This window comes from Bos indicus x Bos taurus, chromosome 1 (genome assembly GCF_003369695.1).
Source record: "Bos indicus x Bos taurus breed Angus x Brahman F1 hybrid chromosome 1, Bos_hybrid_MaternalHap_v2.0, whole genome shotgun sequence".
NCBI lineage: Eukaryota > Metazoa > Chordata > Mammalia > Artiodactyla > Bovidae > Bos > Bos indicus x Bos taurus.
The window spans coordinates 95,928,123-95,948,785 of record NC_040076.1 but is presented as its reverse complement, the minus strand read 5'-3'; the positions used below and the strand labels follow the sequence as shown (position 1 = coordinate 95,948,785).

The window sequence follows — 20,663 nt, the reverse complement described above, 5'->3', positions numbered from 1 at the left end:
TAACAATATTCAGTGTTTTACATAATTGTGTAAATAATTATTCACCATTGAGTTAAGTAGTGCACCAGGACACTTCTTTCCCATGTTGCTCCCTCCACACTCTCTCCCCAGGAATTCATAATTGCCTCATATTTGCATGTGTTTAGTTTTCTATGTGTTTGGCACTGTTCTTTTTTCCAAAAGGTTCCAAAGTATTCCTCATATGGCCAAACACATCAGAGAATATTTTAGTTCTGTTTTTCCCCAGAACCTTCTTTTTCTTGCTTCAGTCTGAACTGGTTGTCTTCTAGGCTCTGGTACTTGCCGTCACCTATGACTCATGCCCTGAGACTTTTCTTCCATCCTCCCCTTTTGCTGAATTCCATGTCTTTCACACTCAGTTTTTCTTCTCTCTCTCTCTCTCTCTCTCTTTGGCACAGTACACATTCCTCTTGCTTCAGGAGAGAAGGTACAGAATAGGTAAAATTTTGAGTTTTGCATATCTGGAAATATACTTAATTCTACTTTGACACTCAACTGATAGTACATCTGGGAACAGAATTCTAGGCTGAAAATAATTTTTCCCTTAAAATTTTGTAGGTATTTCTCCACAGCCTTTCAGCTTTCACAGCTGCTGTTCAGATATGACATGCTTTTATGAATCCTGTTTCTTTGTATGTGACCTGTCTTTACTTTCTAGATGCTTTTATATGTACTTTTTACTTGCTAGTGTTCTTAAATTTCATGATGAAAATTTAAAAATAAGAAAATGAATAATTTCATAAAAAATGGTTATGGTGAGCCACAAATTACTATGGTAATTAAATGCTACTGGATACATAGAGCATAGCAATTTTTAAATGTATATATATATTTTGAAAAGTTATATTCTTTGCAGCTATTTAAACATATGACGAAAATTTTAGATGTCAACTAAAAATTTTTAAAACCACTAACTTACAGTTTTTCCTATTCTGCCCCTTGTGCCATAACTATTTGTTTTTAAAGTTTAGCTTCTTTAAAAAAAATAAAATAAAGTAAAGTTTAGCTTCTTTATGAGAATTCAGGTGATTGAGGATAGGGACCATGTTTTCTAAGCTTTGTATCTTTTACAAAACTTTAATAAAGTGTTGTGTTCATAATAGGAGCTCAATTAAATATTTACTGAATTGAAGTATTTCTATTTTCATCAAAGGGAGTCCTTCATTCCTCTTCAACTGTTCTTACCTAGTCTACCAGTTAGTTTTCCCTACTAAACTGATAATCAAAACAACTGCTTGATGGAAATAACATTTGGATTTATAATGCAACTCACATATTATCTTTAATATGAGAACAGGAAAAATACTGTGAGAAGGAAATGATTATATACAGTAAACCAATACAAATTTTCTTAAATGTGGTTATTTTCTACATAAAATAAAGTAACACAATAATTAGAAATATATTTATTGACATAAAACTGCAGTGTATACACACTCTTAACTAAAACCAGTGGATTTTCATGATGATTCTTTCTAACGTGCACCCAACTGGAAAGCAGTAAAAACACCAGCAGATGGCTCAAGAGTGGTTGGCAATAAACCCTTTCTCCTCAGATCACTAATATACAATTGTAATGAAAAATTATATTTTTTCACACTTTACTCAGCACCTTTGCTTAGGACACTATAAGCACAAGATACTGTCTAACACTGCTTTGCTATGTATACAATAATAAGCTAGCAAGAAATACTTATGTACACTAGTTTATACACTTTTGTAATTATTTTTACACCTTTTTAGGTAATCTAATATTTTAAATGTTTTTAACTTTATTTCCATATTTACTTGACTGTGCCAGATCTTCACTGTAGCACACAAGATCTTCGATCTTCGTTGCGGCACACAGAATCTTTTAGTTTCGGCATGTGGGATCTAGTTCCCCCACCAGGGATGGAACCTAGGCCCCTGCACTGGGAGCGCAGAGTCAGCCTCTGGACCACCAGAGAAGTCCTCATTTTTGCAGTTTTTGCATCTTATCAAGAAGGCTTGGCCTTGTCCTGTGATTTAATCCTGTTGTTACATTTATATATGACACATAGCATTTCAGTTTGTACTTAGCATTATCCAAAGAAATAATACTACATATAGGCCTCTTAAAAATAACTTAGGCAAAAGCAAATTTAAAAAATACAAGAAAAACTCTTATACCCTACTTAGAAATATCAAGTATGGGTTTAAGTATTTAGACAGCTTAATATTCCCCCTAATTCTTACAATTCCCTTGTCATTATGGGATTGTTGCTGAAAGTAAGAAAATATTATATTCCATTTATAAAATTTTTTTTATTCAAAAGAAAAAAATTGGAACTATCTTATATATGATAGCTCTGTGTCCTAACAGTATTGTCATGAATGCTAACTTTAGGTAACATTTATTGAGTGCCCTCTCTGTACCAGGCACTCTGCTTAGCACTTTATGTTTAATCCTCACAGCTCTCTGAGGTAGGTATATTATTGAGTGCATTTTATTTACAAAGTGCTATACACTGAGGTGATGAAAGGCAAGAAATGCAGGTGATCTTCCTGAACTCCTCAATAGACTGAGCTCCTTGAGGTGAGGCATTCTCTTACTGTGTCTCAGAGTGCATGACAGTGCTGATCCTGTAGAAGGGAGCGTGGAAGAGGAAGTGAGAGGAGATCCCTGCATTGGTGTCAGGACAGTGGACAATACTAGATGTAGCAGATGAACGGCTGGATCATGCTCCGAGCAAGTTAAGAGAAGATCACATTTGTAAGGATGTTTGACTATGAAAACGACTCCACAGAAATGATAGTGTACTATGAAAATTAACCATTCAAACTCACATCTAATTTCCCTGGGATTAAATCCAATTAATTAGCGTCAATCTTATTATATATTATGATGAATATTGCTGAGAACCTAGCAGTTTTTATTATGTTAAGCTAGTTCCTTTGTTTTAGTATGAAGCTTTAACCACTTATTTCATCTGAATGTTTCTTTTCAACTCACTAGTATCTTTGCAAGGAAAAAATTATGAAAGGGAAACAATACATGCTATTTACATTTCTCTGAGGCAGAAAACTTCAGGGTCTGAATTTTGAGTATTTGCGGTCAGTCAGAAAAATTAATCAAAACTTAAAAGGGGTCTTGTGGGTTCTTTATTTAAACTCTTACTTGTTCAGTCACTAAGTCGTGTCCAACTCTTTGCGATCCCACAGACTATAGCCAACCAGGCTCCTCTGTCCATGGGGTTCTCTAGGCAAGAATACTGGAGGGGAAGCTATTTCTTTCTCTAGGGGATCTTCCTGACTCAGGGATTGAACTAGCATCTCCTGCACTGGCAGGTAGATTCTTTACCACTGAGTCATCAGGGAAATCCTAAACACTTACTGCTGCTGCTGCTGCTAAGTCACTTCAGTCGTGTCCGACTCTGTGCGACCCCATGGACGGCAGCCCACCAGGCTCCCCTGTCCCTGGGATTCTCCAGGCAAAAACACTGGAGTGGGTTGCCATTTCCACTTTATTCTAAATGAGATCAGGAATAGTGATTTGAATAAATCACATTCATCACCTATAAATATGTTAAATTTCTTTACTGGTGCAACTTTGGGCTTCTCAAAGGCCACCAGCATCCTGAAGAAGACAGGAGCTACGGGATGAGCCATTTTCCTGCTTCTGCCCGACTCCAAGTCCCTGCTTTTATTTTTTTTTTTAAACTGAGTTCACAGTTTAGAAAAAAAGGTCTACCAAACTATTTAAGCTCACTTGGTATCCTGGAACAGCTAAGAGGACATAGTTGATCCCAAACTGGCTGAAAAGAAACAAAAATCAAAGTGAGAAGAAATAATTTCATGTTGCTTGGAATGTCAAATTACATAAAGGTAAACAACTTTGGTCAAAGAAAAAAAAGAAAAAACAAAAACAAAAACCCTCAAGTGTTCAGTATTTTTTTTTCCCACTCTTAAAAAGAACTTTTAAAAAGAGAAAGTGCCTTTCTCTTCCATACATTAAAGCAAATGTAAAAAGGATTGATTCAGTGCTCTACTTTGTGAGGAAAAGAGCCTGGAGATATTTCAGCTCCCTGCTAAGCCTTTGGTATCCTTCAGAACTCTATTTCCATAGTTGCAAAATTGACTGAGTGAAAGTCTGTTTAATCATCTGTGTATTTCCAATTTGTATACATAGGTAAAAGCACTTAGTGCTTGGCACGTAAGTAGTATTCAATAATGTTAGTAATCACAATACAACAGCTTAGATAGCTCCATATACTGCCAGGGCGAAAAAGGAAACACCAAAAAGAATGATTGCTTTGTGTTTGGGAACTCAGTCTTTCCAGGAAAATTAAATAAGGATTTTGATCAAGGCTGAAATTCAATGTTTTTGAATTTTCAGGAACTCACCCTCAGGATCTTCCAACCCTACCTTTTCAACCTATTTTAAAACATAATAGTTCAGAAAATATTTTTTTAACAAACAGAACAATCTTTTGCTTCCAATTTCCAGCGTTAGACTGCTGTATCTTATTTGAAGTTTGAGGAGATAAACAAATGTTTGATTTATCACTGTTTGAGTGTATTTTATAAGACAACTCAGAAAACCAGGCTGTGGTTAATAAAAAAGCAAAACAAAAATATAGCTTAAAGGATTGAACCAGCAAGGAATTAGCACAAGTTTATGATAGTTGTTATTATTAACTGGTAACCTGTGCTAAATGACCAAGCCATTTAGTGTTTAATTTTACAAAAACCATTTGGTCATCAAAGTAACAAAAAAAATTTTTTTTTGGTACTAAATGTATTTGCCAGTTAGTGTAACAAAATGAGCTAGATTTTTTGGTTTTCTTATAGTCTTACCACCCAACATAGATTCTCTAAGTTAAAAGAAAAAAATACTTTTTTGTAATATTTGATGATACTTCTGATCAGAGCCTATAAAGTCTCTATAAAAAATAAAACAATACTTCAAGATACAGATATAAAATTCTCAAAAAAGTGTCATTAAAAAACACTGCTTTCTTCCTGTTATTGTTCATGTCAAAAAGCAGGTTATCTTTACATGGTTTCTGTAGGTCCGAGGAATTCCATTTCTACAGCAGCTTTTGGCGTTTCAGCTGAACCCCTCTTCTTTCGGAACTCTGCTGCGATTTCCTCAAAGGATTTTCCTTTGGTTTCTGGAACTTTAAAAAATGTGAACAGAATAAAGGCCAAGACCACACCAGCAAAAAGGAAAAACACATAAGGTCCACAGAAGTCCTGCAGAGAAGAAACAGAGTCCCAATTAGCAGCTGTTAAACCTTATCTTCTGTTCAGTAAGTTTGCACAGAACTAGGCTGCTTACCGCAATGTACTGGAAACACAGAGCTATAATGAAATTGCCTGTCCAGTTGCTGAACGCAGCTATTGCTAAAGCAGCAGGGCGTGGTCCTTGACTGAAAAACTCAGCCACCATGAACCAGGGGATGGGTCCTGGCCCAATTTCAAAAAAAGACACAAAGAGGAAGATGGCTGTCATGCTCACGTAATTCATCCAAGGGAATTTACTCTGAGGAGAAAAGAAAAACAAAATAAAAGTGGAACTGGGATCACTGACTGCTTCTTCCTGTAGCTAAGTCCTTGTTGAGTTCAGAGGGGACATAGCACTCTTCCTGATGTGCTATGGGAATCCCTGGTGGCTCAGAGGTTAAAGCGTCTGCCTGCAATGCGGGAGACCCAGGTTCCATCCCTGAGCTGGGAAGATCCCCTGGAGAAGGAAATGGCAACCCACTCCAGTATTCTTGCCTGGAGAATCCCATGGACAGAAGAGCCTAGTAGGCTGCAGTCCACGGGGTTGTAAAGAATCGGACACGACTGAGCTACTTCACTTTCACTGATGTGCTTATGTTCAATTAAGTATAAGTTATTCCAGTTGTTCAGTTCAGTTCAGTCACTCAGTCGTGTCCGACTCTGCGACCCCATGAATCGAAGCACGCCAGGCCTCCCTGTCCATCACCAACTCCCAGAGTTCACCCAAACTCATGTCCATTGAGTCGGTGATGCCATCCAGCCATCTCATACTCTATCGTCCCTTTCTCCTCCTGCCCCCAATCCCTCCCAGCATCAGGGTCTTTTCCAATGAGTCGTAGACAAGTTTTTTTTTTTCCTAGTCTGAATCATCCTTAAATCTTTTGAGCTATAAGAAATCCTGTGGCTTCGGATTTTCTCTGCCTCCTAGTCACTCTTCCTGTGGAAGAAGCAAAGCAAGGATCCAGTGACGTCTGCTTCTACTCATACCAAGCTCGGTAGACAGGATGCGGAACACCCTGTAAAGTGGTAGAAAGGTCTAGGTACTTGTTCAAGGTCACACAAGCAGCCAAGTGGCAGAGCCAGGATTGAAACCTGGTTATTATACACCCTGCATCTCTGGGTGACAAGCACCATTCACTTGCTGATATTCAGTCTTTAAACCCTGAAGCTAATTCTTTTTCTTTACATTTCTCTTTTGTTTTATATGCTGTTCCTCTTGCTTTATTTTGTTAAGTAAGTCTCAGATGTTTAACTTGGGGCTCAGAAATGCTATCATTGGGTACCCAAAAATCTCAGTGCAGACACCAGACTCACCAGGAGCACAAGTCCCACCGACATGAAGATGGCACAAACAAACATCCCACTCATTCCAATTAGGAACAGAGAGCGTCGCCCTGCCTTCTCCACAAGGAACACCTAGGAAAGTTTTAAAACATGTGGCTTTATACTTAAATAGTTTTTACTGCCGAGGAGATCTTTTAAATTTATACAGCTGAGAAGAAGCCATTCTATTATCTCATTTTGCAGATGTGGAATTAAGGAGGGAAGTGACTCTTGCCCAGAAAGGTGGAACTGGTCTCAGTGACCAGAGATGATTAACAGATGCTGTCTTCCTTTTGTCACGCTGATTTGAACAGGTCATTCTAGAGAAAGAACCATAGCATTATTACCCCCTGATGTTTATCACTTTGGGTGCAATAGTTAGAGACTGGACATCTTGGATGTCCAGTGTTTCCTCTCCCCTTAAAATATGAAGGGTCTACATAAAAATGACATTAATTTCTCTTTTGATAATTATCCTAAGTTATAATTAAAAGCGTTTGAGCACTGCAGACTTCTGAAACAGTGCAATTATTGATGTGTCAACTGTTATCATCCAACTTCCTTACTGCAAACAAAGTCAAATTGTGACCACTCAGGGGAAAAATACAGAATTTGATCATCTCACTAAAGAGTCAGGCCTGAAAGTACTTGGTCTTGGTAATGACTATCCACTTGAAAAGATAAGACTTTAAAGCAAAAGGTTAAATTGCTTTTTTATCCTATTTTAGGAGACTTGGCATCAATTCCTTTGGGTCGGGATCTTTGCACTAATGTTTAAGATTTACAATTAGCAAGGACCAGAGTTTGCTGAATAGACTCTGGCTTGATCCTTGCCAAGGTTGGTGAGTCAAACACACACAAAAATTACCTGTCATAATTTCTCACTTGGCTGTTCTCATAAATCTATCAGTAAATCAATAGCAATCCAATACTCTTAGTGCAGTGAGCTTTGGCTCTGAAAATATCTGAGAAACATTTCTTTTCACTCACAGTGAAAAAAACCCCTTTTTCTCAGGCTTTCAGATCACTTCAGAGTGGTAAGCAAGGAACCCATATTTAATTGTTGAGAATGAAGTGGGAAAAACAAAACTTTCATTGTTCATAAATTTCTCTCTATATATTTTGACTCTCTCTATATTATGACTTTTAAAGTTGATTTGATGACACCATGTCAAGCCGCCAAGGAAACTGGAGCATTTCTTCAGCAAAAAGGGCTTTCACTACATCCGTTTCTTCTATTTCTGGACAACTATTACTGATAGGATTATAAATTCTAAAACTGCATGCCTTGAAAATTGAGTCAGACTCCCTTGGGGCCAGGTGAGCACAGACACAGGGTGAGACTTGGTCAGGTCTTAGAGACCTGGATGCCTGACCTTAACTTCCATTTTCCCCACAGACAGTGTGCAGCACTCAGACCCTCGATGCCTACTTGGAGGCCTCTTTCTCCTCTAGACCCATGCTGTCTTTCCGTTGGCTTCATATTTCTTTCTGTTTTGTTTTCTCACTCAAGATTACAGGTTTCCATCTACTGGATCATTAGTGTAAAAGAAAATACAAAATATGGAACATCATTCAGCATCCAGTTTAGAAAGTCTCTCTCTCCAAATACTCATTCAGGAAAAAAAAAGGATTATATTCCCTCTGAATTGTTGAAACATTACTATGTTATCAGTACATATTCCTATTTGCACATCTTTATTTGAATGGATACACAGAATTCGGTAACATTGCCTGATTTTGGCAGGAGAATCTGGATGATTGAGAGGTATCCTTTTTGTATTTTTTTGAACTTTAAAACTTTTCAAAAATAAATATAATTAAAAGTGTTAAATATTACTTGTAGTCCTGGAGGGTTCATTAGACGGCTGATTAGAGTTTTAAAATTATGTCACTCCTGCAAAAATGTTCACAGAATAAAAGGATGAGTTCTAAAAAGGTATATTCAAAATAATCAGGACACTATTTTTGGAAAAACTCCTCCCACTCCATGGAGTTGGTGGGGTTGGATGGGTGGACAACAATGGAATTTTACAGTAGTTTTTTTAGGCATTCTTACAGTTTGGATTGCCCTGATCTTGATAACTTGATTCTTCACATAGCAAATCCTGTTACACATAAAATATTTTAATCACAACCTCTATATGAGAAAAATATGTTGAAGTGAGATTTGCAAAAATATTATCTCAGGAGACAAAAGAATGCAAATAGGATTCCATCCCAGTACCAATCCTTTATTGACTTTAGAGTAGCCTTTTGGATTGAACAAGCATTAACTCTAAAGGCATAAGCACTGGTGTTCCCTTATTATCTGTTCTTCCTTCTCTTTCCAAGGTCCAGTTCTGTTTAATGTGGTCTGGACAAACTTGCCTTTTGATCTAGGTAGCAAGGCTGTAATTATTGACCACTCTAGGTAATAGTTAAAAGTCCATGTGCAGAGAATGAAAAACAAGTGATCCCATAAACTGTAGCCTGCCAGGCTCTTCTATCCGTGGGATTCTCCAGGCAAGAATACTGGAGCAGGTTGCCATTTCCTTCTCCAGGGGAACTTCCCGATCCAGGAATTGAATCCAGATCTCCTGCACTGCAGGCAGATGCTTTTCTAACTGAGCTATATGAGAAGCCTCAGAGCTGCCTGGAAGCTCTGTCCAATGGCCTAACATCATAAGAATCTGCTCAGTTTAATTTTGCTAGAGGCTTAGATATTTAATCAAGAGGACAATGTTTATTTAAAAAATGTTTTTTTTTCCCCCTAAGATATCAGGATAAAAAATTTCAACCATGGAAGGATGGAATCAAGGTGGAAGATCCAGTACTGACAGAAATGACAAGCTGTTTGCTAATATCAGGGGCTTCCCAGGTGGTGCTTCCCAGGATGCTTCTCTGCTTCCCTGGTGGCTCAGACAGTAAAGAATCTGCCCTGGATCCAGAAGATCCCCCAGAGAAGGGAATGGCAATTTGCTCCAGTATTCTTGCCTGGAGAATCCCATGGACAACAGTACATGGGGTCGCAAAGAGTCGGACATGACTGAATGACTAACACTTTCACACTTCCTTTCCTAGGTGGTGCAGTGGTAAAGAATCTGCTGCCAATGCAGGAGATGCAAGAGGGTTCGATCCCTGAGTCGGGAAGATTCCCCTGGAGTAGGAAATGGCAACCCACTCCAGTGTTCTTGCCTGGAAAATCCCAGAGGAGCCTGGTGGGCTATAGTCTGTGGGGTTGCAAAGAGTCAGACACAGCTGAGCATGCATATACACATTTGCTAATATTAAGGGACTTAAGTACAGAAGAAAGGAGAAAAAGCCTAGGTATTTACACAAAAATACCAAGTGTCTTGTCCCCAAGTGAGTTCCTGATTCACAAGTGAGTGACAAATGACATATTTGGGAGATAGGGAGAACCATTGATCCATGTGTTCAGTTATGCCTAATCTCACTACAATGGTTGGTTATTCACATCTAGGACTCTTCCTGTGACTCACATAGTTCTATCTACATATCCAGTACATGTGGACAATAAATCACAGGTTGCTTTTATGTTACAAGTGTTTTTTTCACTCCTATTTCTGGACTGAGGAACAAGCAGAATATTTATCTAGAGTATTTCACTTACAGAGACAGCAGTGAAAACTGTGTTGACAGCACCAACTCCAATGGTTGCATAAACAGGTTGGCTGATTCCAGCTGTCTGGAAAATGCTGGTTGAGTAGTAAAATATCTGAAAGATGAGAATAGTTTAGCTTTAATCAAGAAGCCTAGTGCTAAGGCTTTAATGCAAGAATTATTTTAGGTTGTTTATTTTTTGAGTGTTTCAATGGAACCAGAGTTCCGAGAGATCTCAAAAGGTTTTATCATCCCTCTTCTTCCAGAAAAGGAGAAATCACAATCTTCCTTTAGTGTGTAAAACTTCCAATCATTTAAAATCTCCTTATATTCAGCTGAAAACTCTACATCTGCATCTAACTTTTTTCAGTTTTAAAACTTTTTCTTAAAGTTAAAATACATGCAAAAAGGTACATATACCCTTTAAATGTACAGCTCAATTAATTTGCACAAACTAAACACACCTGTATCAGTTCAGTTCAGTCACTCAGTCGTGTCCGACTCTGCGACCCCATGAACCACAGCACACCAGGCCTCTCTGTCCATAACCAACTCCTGGAGTCCACCCAAACCCATGTCCATTGTGTCGGTGATGCCATCCAACCATCTCATCCTCCGTTGTCCCCTTCTCCTCCTGCCCCCAATCTTTCCCAGCATCAAGGTTTTTTCAAATGAGCCTGCTCTTTGCATCAGGTGGCCAAAGTATTGGAGTTTCAGCTTCAACATCAGTCCCTCCACATCCAGGATTGATCTCCTTTAGGATGGACTGGTTGGATCTCCTTGCAGTCCAAGGGACTCTCAAGAGTCTTCTCCAACACCCCTGTATAATCTAGGTAAAAAATAAATCATTTCCTGCCTTCTGGAAGCCCCCTAAATGTCACCCTTTTTCAAAGGAAAGTCTTTCAACTTCAGCCATTGTAGATAAATTTTGCCTAGTCTTGTACTTGATATAAGTGGAACTGCTTGATGTATATTTTATATCTGGCATCAACATTGCCTTTGTGAGAATCATCCACATTGTTGCATTTGCAGGCTGTTTATTATCACTGCTATTTAGCATATTATTGTAGTAATATACCACAATTTAGTTACCCATTCTACTATTTAGTCACCCATTCTACTATTGATGGTTATTTAGGTAGTTATCATTAGAGTGATTATGAATAGTGCTTCTATGAACATTCTATTCTAGTACAAGCCTTTTGGTAAAATACGTACACATTTACACCTTGGAATAGAATTGTTGGATCACAGTGTGTGTGTGTTCTCAGCTTTGATTGATACTACCAAATAGTTTTCCAAAGAAGTTGTGTCAATTTGCACTCTTACCAGTGAAAAGGCAGAGGAACCAGAGCTCAAATCACTGAACATCCATTGGATCATCAAAAAAAGCAAGAGAGTGCCAGAAAAACATCTACTTTTGCTTTATTGACTATGCCAAAGCCTTTGACTGTGTAGATCCCAACAAACTGTGGAAAATTCTTAAAGACATGGGAATACCAGACCACCTGACCTGCCTCCTGAGAAATCTTTATGTAGGTCAAGAAGCAACAGACGGGTTTCAAATCGGGAAAGGAGTACATCAAGGCTGTATATTGCCACCCTGCTTATTTAGTTTATATGCAGAGTGCACCATGAGAAATGCTGGACTGGATGAAGCACAAACTGGAGTCAAGATTGCTGGGGGAAATATCAATAACCTCAGATATGCAGATGACACAACACTTATGGCAGAAAGTGAAGAAGAACTAAACAGCCTCTTGATGAAAGTGAAAGAGGAGAGTGAAAAAGTTGGCTTAAAACTCAACATTCAGAAAGCTAAGATCATGGCATCTGATTCCATCACTTCATGGCAAATAGATGGGGAAACATTGGAAACAGTGACAGACTATTTCTTTGGGCTCCAAAATCACTACCGATGGTGACTGCAGCCATGAAATTAAAAGACACTTGCTTCGTGGAAGGAAAGTTATGACCAACCTAGAGGGCATATTAAAAAGCAGAGACATTACTTTGCCAGCAAAGGTCTGTCTAGTCAAAACTATGGTTTTTCCAGTAGTCATGTATGGATGTGAGAGTTGGACTGTGAAGAAAGCTGAGCCCAGAAGAATTGATGCTTTTGAACTGTGATGTTGGAGAAAACTCTTGAGAATCTCTTGGACAGCCAGGAGATCCAACCAGTCCATCCTGAGGAGATCAGTCCTGGGTGTTCATTGGAAGGACTGATGCTGAAGATGAAACTCCAATACTTTGGCCACCTGAAGAACCGACTCATTTGAAAAGACTCTGATGCTAGGAAAGATTGAAGATGGGAGGATAAGGGGACAACAGAGGATGAGATGGTTGGATGGTGTCACCGACTCAATGGACATGAGTTTGAGTAAGCTCTGGGAGTTGATGATGGGCAGGGAGGCCTGGCGTGTTGCAGTCCATGGGGTTGCAAAGAGTCGGACACGACTGAGCAACTTTGAACTGAACTGAACCAGTGTGTATAAGAATTTTGGTTTCATTGCACTTAACCCAAAATTTCCACTCATGTCAGTACAAATGGAGAAATCTGATTCACAACCTTCTTAATAGCCTTTATTATTAGTTACGTCTCTATGTGCATAACAGTCATTTTCTTTGGTTGTGTCATCCTCTGTCATTCCTTTCCTACAGCCTCGTCCTGCAGACAGGGCTGATGCAGGAGGACTGTTCAGACTGTGTTCAGTGAGGAATGGATTACTCACTGTACACTATCCTACCCAAAAGCCTCTGGTTCAACATTTCCTGGATGCCTCTAAGCCAGGCACTGGGATGGAAGCTAAAGCAGGGACACTCAGAGAGATTAAGTGTTGTGCTCTTGGATATACTCGCAGAGCTGAGAGAGAGCTCAGAGAGATTTGGTCTCTGAGACCCAAAGTTATAAAGAATTAAGAGATTAAAAAAATCAACATCAAGGACCTTTAAAGGAGGATAGAGGCCAGAGCAGAGCATTCAGCTTGTGGAATGAGGCTCAGGTCTCCTTTTGCTTCACCTTGGAGGAAATACTTTCTTTGCTTCCTCTAAGTCTCTGCCCATCTATCAGTCACCCCCACAGTGTCTGTGAATCTGGGGTTGACTCACTGTAGAAGCCCAAATCGCAGTTTTAACAGCATTGAATGGGGATACGTGGTTTTTAAAATCTGGTTTCTTAACCAATGCTTAATTTTTTTCTTCTAGCAGCTAACCATCAGTAAGACAATTTTAGTCTGCATAATACAAAGATTTCAAAACCTAAAAGCTAGCTAGTTTAGTACTCAGTATGTTTTTCAGTCATGTCTTTTCTATTACCCTCACTCACCAATATCATATCAGTTCCTTCTATTGTTTATTTTGTGTGCCGTCTCCCCAAACAGTGAAAATTTCTTGGATGGCAGGAAAATTCTTTGCACTAGGCTATCTGATACACTTCATTTAAATAGATAGCAGGAACCATGAGTCCTTCTGCCTAGGCTATCTGAAATCCTAAATTTGATACTCAACTCTAGAAGCCCATAGTAATTCAGTCTTCTTGGTATATTTATTCTCTTTTGCCTTCTTTTGTATTTATTATGACTTGCCTTTTAATCTTCATCTTAATTGACATGCAGACCACTGATCACTGACATCTTTTAAAAATTGTAAGGTAATTTTAGAAAGCAGACAAGGCAAGATAAAATTAATGCTCATTCAAGATATTTGTGATGTCAGCATTTTAATGTGTCCTTAGTTACTTAAACTTAAACTCCTGTCCTCGTCTGTCTTAGTTCACTTTGGTCTTAAGAGTGAGGGAGGGTGTTCTTAAACTTACCCCATTGATTCCAGAAAATTGCTGAGCCGCATGCAGCATCAATGCCACTAGAATAGGCTGTCGGTAGCTGGCATTGGTGAAGAGCTGAATTATGGAGACTTTCTTTTCATTTGATGCTTCTTCCCTCTCTTTTCTCATCTCAGTGATGTCTTTGGTGATATCATCACTTCCTCTGAGTCTTTTCAAGCCTGTCCCCCAAAATGATCATGTTGACACAACTCAGGTCAAAACAAAAATAAATTTATTTTTGTTATGCTAATGAAAGAACTACAGTTCTGTCTAACCCATTCTATTACCTAATAGAATGGGTGTTGGAAATCCTTTCTTGTTAAATCCTGTCTTTTTATTTTTTAAGAAAGCAAAACATTTGGCTTCATCTTATTCCTCATTATCATAGAAGTACAATGTAGGAAAGGTCTGTTAGAAGTCTGAGTTCAATGCACTGCATGTGGATTTTCTATTTGGGCTTGTGTGAACGTTTATGGTTGCAAAATGACATGTACCAGTCATATTAAGTGATCGTGCATATTCTTACATATAATCACTGACTTCATTTGAAAAGCATTGGTACCAATTTCATGAGTATCCATTCATGTGCACCGTTTCTCATTAACTGATAATTCCAAAACAATAGGAAGAAAGGAAAACCACCATAGACTTACTTTTCTTTGCCTTGGCTTCCTCATCCAGCTTGATGTAAAGGTATCTGGGGCTTTCTGGACAGAAGAAGAGCAGCAGACATTGGAGAATGGCTGGCACAGCAGACAGGCCAAGCAGGATGTGCCATAGCTCGTGATTGCCCAGGATAAAGTCAAGGCCAACGATCTGAAAAGGCAGGGAGGAAGCATATCAACTACATATCACTTTGGAGCTGCCTTCTGAAACAATTTGTTGGAAAAGCACATTGGCTATTTGATAGTAACTCCTGACTTTGATTCAAGTATGCACAAGTATGCTTAAGATGGAAATTATTACTAGTATGTCTCTCCTTAAATGAATTAGGGACTCTGTTTTACAAAGAGTTCAGCTAGATTTGTTTTCATTAACTCCTATGGGACATTTAGGATAGAAATCAACCAAACTTTTAAGCACACATTTGATATCTAAAACAACAGCAAAAATAATGCATAACTTTGGACGATTACCCAGAACTTAAATAGAATGGATTACATAAATAAAGCAATTACTCTGAGAGAACTAGTTTTGTGATCCCTATTGCAAAGTAGTTTATCCTCTGGATAGTCATAAGTTTGAGGTTCTGAGGACTCCCTCTGAGAACACAGGAGAGAAGGAAAGAATAAGGTAACTGAACAAGAACTGCTACTGCAATCCTTTGCATTTTAAATCTGAGCAGGAAAGATGCTCAGAAAAAAGGAAACCCAGGCAGCCAAAATTTTGAAATTTTTTTCCCTTGAAATCTAAATGGAATAATGTAATTCTGGAATAGCTCCAGTAGTTAAGACTTGGCTTACCAGGTCACCTTCAGTGCCAACTCCACCACAGCTTCCAGGGGAAAAGTGAGGCGTGGATTAGTAATATTTTAACTTTGAGCTACTAAAAAGCCTATGTCTCTGTACTGCCACCTCCAAGACCACTTGTGGAACTGTCTTTTCCTCTGTGTTGTTTTACAGTAAGAGTGGCCAGTCAGGGGGAGAGAAGCTGGGTAAAGTAGAGGATGGGTGAGGGAGGGGATGGGAGTTTTTACCTGACTAATAAGAATGCCCGTGACAATGGCCAGCTGATGAAGAGCACCGATAGCGCCCCTGAGTGTGGTTGGAGCAATTTCACCAATGTACATTGGAATCAAGCCTGAAATCAGCCCTGAGTGAAACATGAACATACACGTTAAAGTGTAATCAGGATGACATCAACAGCAGTAACTTTATTTAAGTACAGTCAGTATTCATTCTGAGTTTATTGGAAGGAAGAGCCCTTGTCACCAACCGCAGACACGATTTATGCAAAGAATGTTTGTTGATGAGACTCCAAATGAAATTGTAGTTGGAGATATAAATAGAAGGAGATGGTTAGTCATTCATCTGGCAATTATTCATAGCATTGCCTTTATTTAGTTAAAAAATTCATGTTAATATTGAGTTTGTATCATGATGCCTTAGGTTATCTTCAGAAAAGAGATTGAAGAATGCTTTAACAATATTCTTAAAAATACAGTAATATTCTTACTCTAAAATCACGGGATTAAAGGAAATTAGAACATATCTATGCCAACCTCTTTACTTGATAAAGGTGAGAAATGACTTACCCAAGATCACAGTGCAATAGAGTGTTAGCAGGAGAACTACAAGCCCTTCTTGAGTTTCCACAATGTGGAGGTGCCTCAAAGTTACACTTAAGAGTTGAGGGGAGGAGTGTGTAGAGAGGTGTTAGGAGTTAAGGGACTCAGGGGCTCCTTCTCCAATTACTCCAACCAGAGCAACCTAGCTTCTTTATTCTCTCTAAATAATGGGCTTCAGAAAAGATGTTATTTGAATAAAGACTTCTGATTCTTGCATGTGTGCTAAGTCGCTTCAGTTGTGTCTGACTCCTTGCGATCCTATGGATTGTAGCCTGCCAGGCTCCTCTGTCCATGGGATTCTCCAAGCAAGAATACTGGAACGGGTTGCCATGTCCTCCTCCAGGGCATCTTCCCAACCCAGGGATCGAACCCACATTTCATGTCTCCTGCACTGGCAAGTGGGTTCTTTACCACTAGGGCCACTTGGGAAGCCCTCTGATGCTTAAAAGAAAACAAAATTTTGAAAAGCTCTAGGCCATTATGCCTCCTGTAGTTTTCCTAGACGCAGATGTAACCAGTCATGTTGAAAATGGTGGAGACTCTAGCCATTTGCTAAGAGCATAAAAAGGTCAGAGACTAGTCAATGAGCAAAACTGAATGCAATGTTTGATATTTTCTGAAAATAAGATTTGTCAGAGGCTTCCTCTTAGATAAACTGTGGGCCTATCAAATGGAAATGTATGGTCTTTGTATAAAAGATGCTTTGGAGAATTGTTTCAATATTTTTTTAATGCTTCAAATTGTTCTTAATATCCCATGAACATTTGCATGGCTGATACAACATCTAAATTTCTGCTTTTACATGCAACTCTACTGTGTGGTCTGTTGATCTTAAAGAAGCAGGGGGAAAAAAATAAAAAACAAACATTGTTTGGTCCTATTGTGGGCTGTAGTATTTTTGTTAAGGCCAAACATACCTCAAGAACAGAAAATGCAGATAAGCTCAAAGGTCTGAAGTCTTCAGTCTAACTGCTCTCTCCAACTGAGCTATTTTGGCCACCTGGTCTGAAGTCTTACGAACTCGAAATCAAATTGTATTTTCTATTAATTGTTATTAATTTATTTTCATTAATTTTTAGCTATTTTAATGCTCATAATAAAATCAGACATAATTTTAGAAGGTGCTTGGAGAGTACAAGTTACTTAGTTATGCTAGTAATAGGTTGCTACACACTGTATATAACATTTATTTTCAATTTCACTAAAAATATTTTATAATTTTTTTTCTTATTGTATTTCAAAAAGTAGAGAGAAAATAAAGAAGAATCTTGATTTGGACCTCTTTGATGGTGTTATTAGTTTCATTTTACAGTCAAGTGAAACTGAATTTGAGTCTTCAAAACTGTAAGAAAACAAATTTGTGTTGTCTTAAGTCACTAAGTTTGAAGTAATTCATTAGAGGGAACTAATACCAAGGAGGAAACCAAGCCTTCTATTCAATGACTAAGGCCAGACCAAGACAGTGCCAGAATTGATGCATTCTGAATCCAAAACTCTTCCCATAAGTGAGTTGCCTCTTTACGTTGATCAAACTATCATTTCAGTTATTTGTATTAACATTGAAAATAACAAGAAAAGCCATTTAATTAAATAATCTTAGATTTTTATTTTGAGCCTCCCTGGTAGCTCAGCTGGTAAAGAATCTGCCTGCAGTGCAGAAGACCAGACTTTTGGTTCAACCAATCATTGAAGATGAACAGAATTGTAGTCTTTCCTCTTTTTCAGGTAAAAGTGTTAGAAATATTTCATATAACATTTTGTGTGCTCATCTTCCCTCTCTCACCTGCTATGGTTATTATTAGTGGCTGTGATTTGGGACAATGGGTATTACTGGGATTGAAAAGCAAAAGATTTGACTATTTTAGAGAATGGACTATCCTCCCTTTCTTCAGGCTGCTGCTGCTAAATTGTTTCAGGAAGATTGAAGAGCTCTTTCCAAGAAATAGTGATTCAGATATTTAGACGGGAAAAGCATCTTTCCTCCATTCTGAACTCCTCTACCAGCTGCTTCTGCCTGAGCTCCTCTCCCTATGGCCACCTTCACTTTAACACTTGGACCAGCCAAGTGTGGAAGCAGATAGGGTAAGGGAATGTGGCCTGAGAGATGGGCCAGAACATCAAGGTCTTTCCAGATAGGAGAGACAGAGACATCAGTAGCCAGGCAGGCCATAAGGGTAGAGTTAGGGGTTCTGGGCATAGCAGTCTTCCAGTGTCTACTGAACAACATAAGTAATAATAACAGCTAGCTGTAGTCAGATTCTATGCTGAACATTTTACACATATTCTCACAAGCGCCCCCATGAGGTAGATATTATTATCCTTCTCATTTAATGGATAAGAAAAACAAGAGTTAAGTAATTTGTCTTGGAGCATATGACTAGAAATGATGTCATTGCTGTGGTTAAGAACATCTCATTACAACTCCACTTACTAGTCCCAAACCTCCCTGACTCAGAACTGAAACTTTGTGCTATTACCTTTTCTTTTTGTGATGTCACCTTATGCTCAAAAAGTTCCCTACATGTAACCACATCTACCTTGAGAATAATTTTCAGATGTACACGTGTTTGTGTGGGAGGGTGTGTGTGTGTGTGTGCACACAACTTACCACAGTAGAGTCCTGATATGCCTCTTCCTGAAATTATAAGAATGTGAGATGGTCCCAATTTCGAAAACCCCATCAAGAGAGCTCCAACTAATGAAAGAATGTTTGCTACCAACAGGGCTTTGATTCTGAAAATTTGAAAAGCAAGGATTATAAATTTAGCATCGAAACTTGATAAAAAGGATTTGCTTTCAGAGCATGCTGAGATTTTTACCAAAGAGTGATTATTTTAATTTTGTTGATAGAGCTAGTTGGGGAATCTTAAACCATGATTGCTACTTTGATTTGTCTATGTGTTAAAGCATTGACAATACATAATATTTATAATGAGAGAATTTGGGTTGCATGTACTTAATCTCCACATTTTGATAGAGAAGATTCAATTGTGATGATGACTAGTTTGCCTTAAGATAACACTTCTGAGACCTTTTCAAATAGTTAACAATTAGTTTTCTACATGCTGACTGCTTTGAAGAATAAATGCCTGGCGATAGCTAAATTTAATTCTATAGCTGTAACCTATGACACTGACACTTTTTTCTTTTAGTGGTACAAGATTTTAGCCGCTATAGATCATGAAAGAACTTTAAAATTTAAGTTTTCTTTAGTATAAATTATTTGGAAGTAGATTAAAACATGCTTTTACTTTAAGCCTTGTCAGAGACCTATAATTATTCTTATTTTATCATTATATGCCAGCATATTTCCAGAATCTATGAATCAATGTCAACCAATGCAAAATACTTAGTAAAGGTGATAATAGCAAAAAAAACACCATTTTCAAAATTGATCATACAAAAATTGACATTTGCAGGTATCTGATACTCTTCTTCCTGTTAAATGAGAAAGTGATGTACACAAAAACCTTCTTCAAAGTTCAGTCAATGATGATAAGGCCAATAAAAGAACCTGAGTGAATAAATGTGAAAATGTCTGTCCCACAAAGAAATGTAAGTATCTTGTTACATTCTTTTTCCATGTTTCAAACTTTAATAGGTGAGCTTTTCCTAAACAAGTATCTTAAACACCAAGCAGATTGTTTTTTTCTGGAAGAATAAAACTATATAATCTCATACTCATTTTCCCAACAAACCATGTGATGAGCTGGATAATACCCCACAATAGTCAGTAATTTGATAAAATTTGAAGAACTGACCATTTTCTTTTATGGTAGAGGGAAGTCCCTTTCAAATAAGAATAAGAATAAAACTTGTGTTTCTGTGCTACCTATTACTTTAGAAAAATTCTTATAGTCTTATTAAAAGCTCCAGTACAAAATGAAGAAATTATCAGAATTTAATAACCAAAGAGGGAAAACTATAAAGTAGGAATTTTAATAATTAAATGAATTATAACCCAGTACACCAATGCAGGAGATGTAAGAGATGCGGGTTCAACCCCTGGGTTGGGAAAATCCCGGGGAGGAGGGCATAGCAACTCACTTCACTGTTCTTGCCTGGAGAATCCCATGGACAGAGGAGTTTGGTGGGCTACAGGCCATAGAGTCATGAAGAGTTGGACACAACTGAGCATACACATTACTAAGGTAGTTGCCTGTATCATTTAGATCTTTAAAAGTTTTTGCATTTTCTAATTTTTCCATATTTGCATATTTTTATCATCAGAAAAAAGTGATAAAAAAGTGGATGCAAAGACCAGAAAATAAATATAAAGAAATAACTTTGATTTTCTGTTTTATTTCCTATCAATAACTTCAGATATGCAGATAACACCCTTATGGCAGAAAATAAAGG

The 20,663-nt window shown here is 38.0% G+C and overlaps 1 protein-coding gene across 2 annotated transcripts in view; it reads right to left on the bottom strand.

Annotated features, from left to right (window-relative positions):
* Positions 1 to 1,412: 1,412 nt before the first annotated feature.
* Positions 1,413 to 20,663, bottom strand: part of SLC2A2 (solute carrier family 2 member 2) — a 32,731-nt gene continuing 13,480 nt past the window's right edge. Inside the window, exons 4-11 of one of the 2 annotated variants that reach the window (XM_027541304.1) lie at positions 18,913 to 19,037; positions 15,714 to 15,829; positions 14,671 to 14,833; positions 14,009 to 14,196; positions 10,205 to 10,309; positions 6,583 to 6,684; positions 5,324 to 5,527; positions 1,413 to 5,238 (exon numbers count right to left, since the gene is read on the bottom strand). In XM_027541304.1, coding sequence (XP_027397105.1) covers positions 5,038 to 5,238; positions 5,324 to 5,527; positions 6,583 to 6,684; positions 10,205 to 10,309; positions 14,009 to 14,196; positions 14,671 to 14,833; positions 15,714 to 15,829; positions 18,913 to 19,037 — 1,204 coding nt within the window. In that variant the 3' untranslated portion in view covers positions 1,413 to 5,037. The remainder of the gene's footprint in view (positions 5,239 to 5,323; positions 5,528 to 6,582; positions 6,685 to 10,204; positions 10,310 to 14,008; positions 14,197 to 14,670; positions 14,834 to 15,713; positions 15,830 to 18,912; positions 19,038 to 20,663) is intronic. The other variant, XM_027541312.1, reaches the window with a different exon arrangement.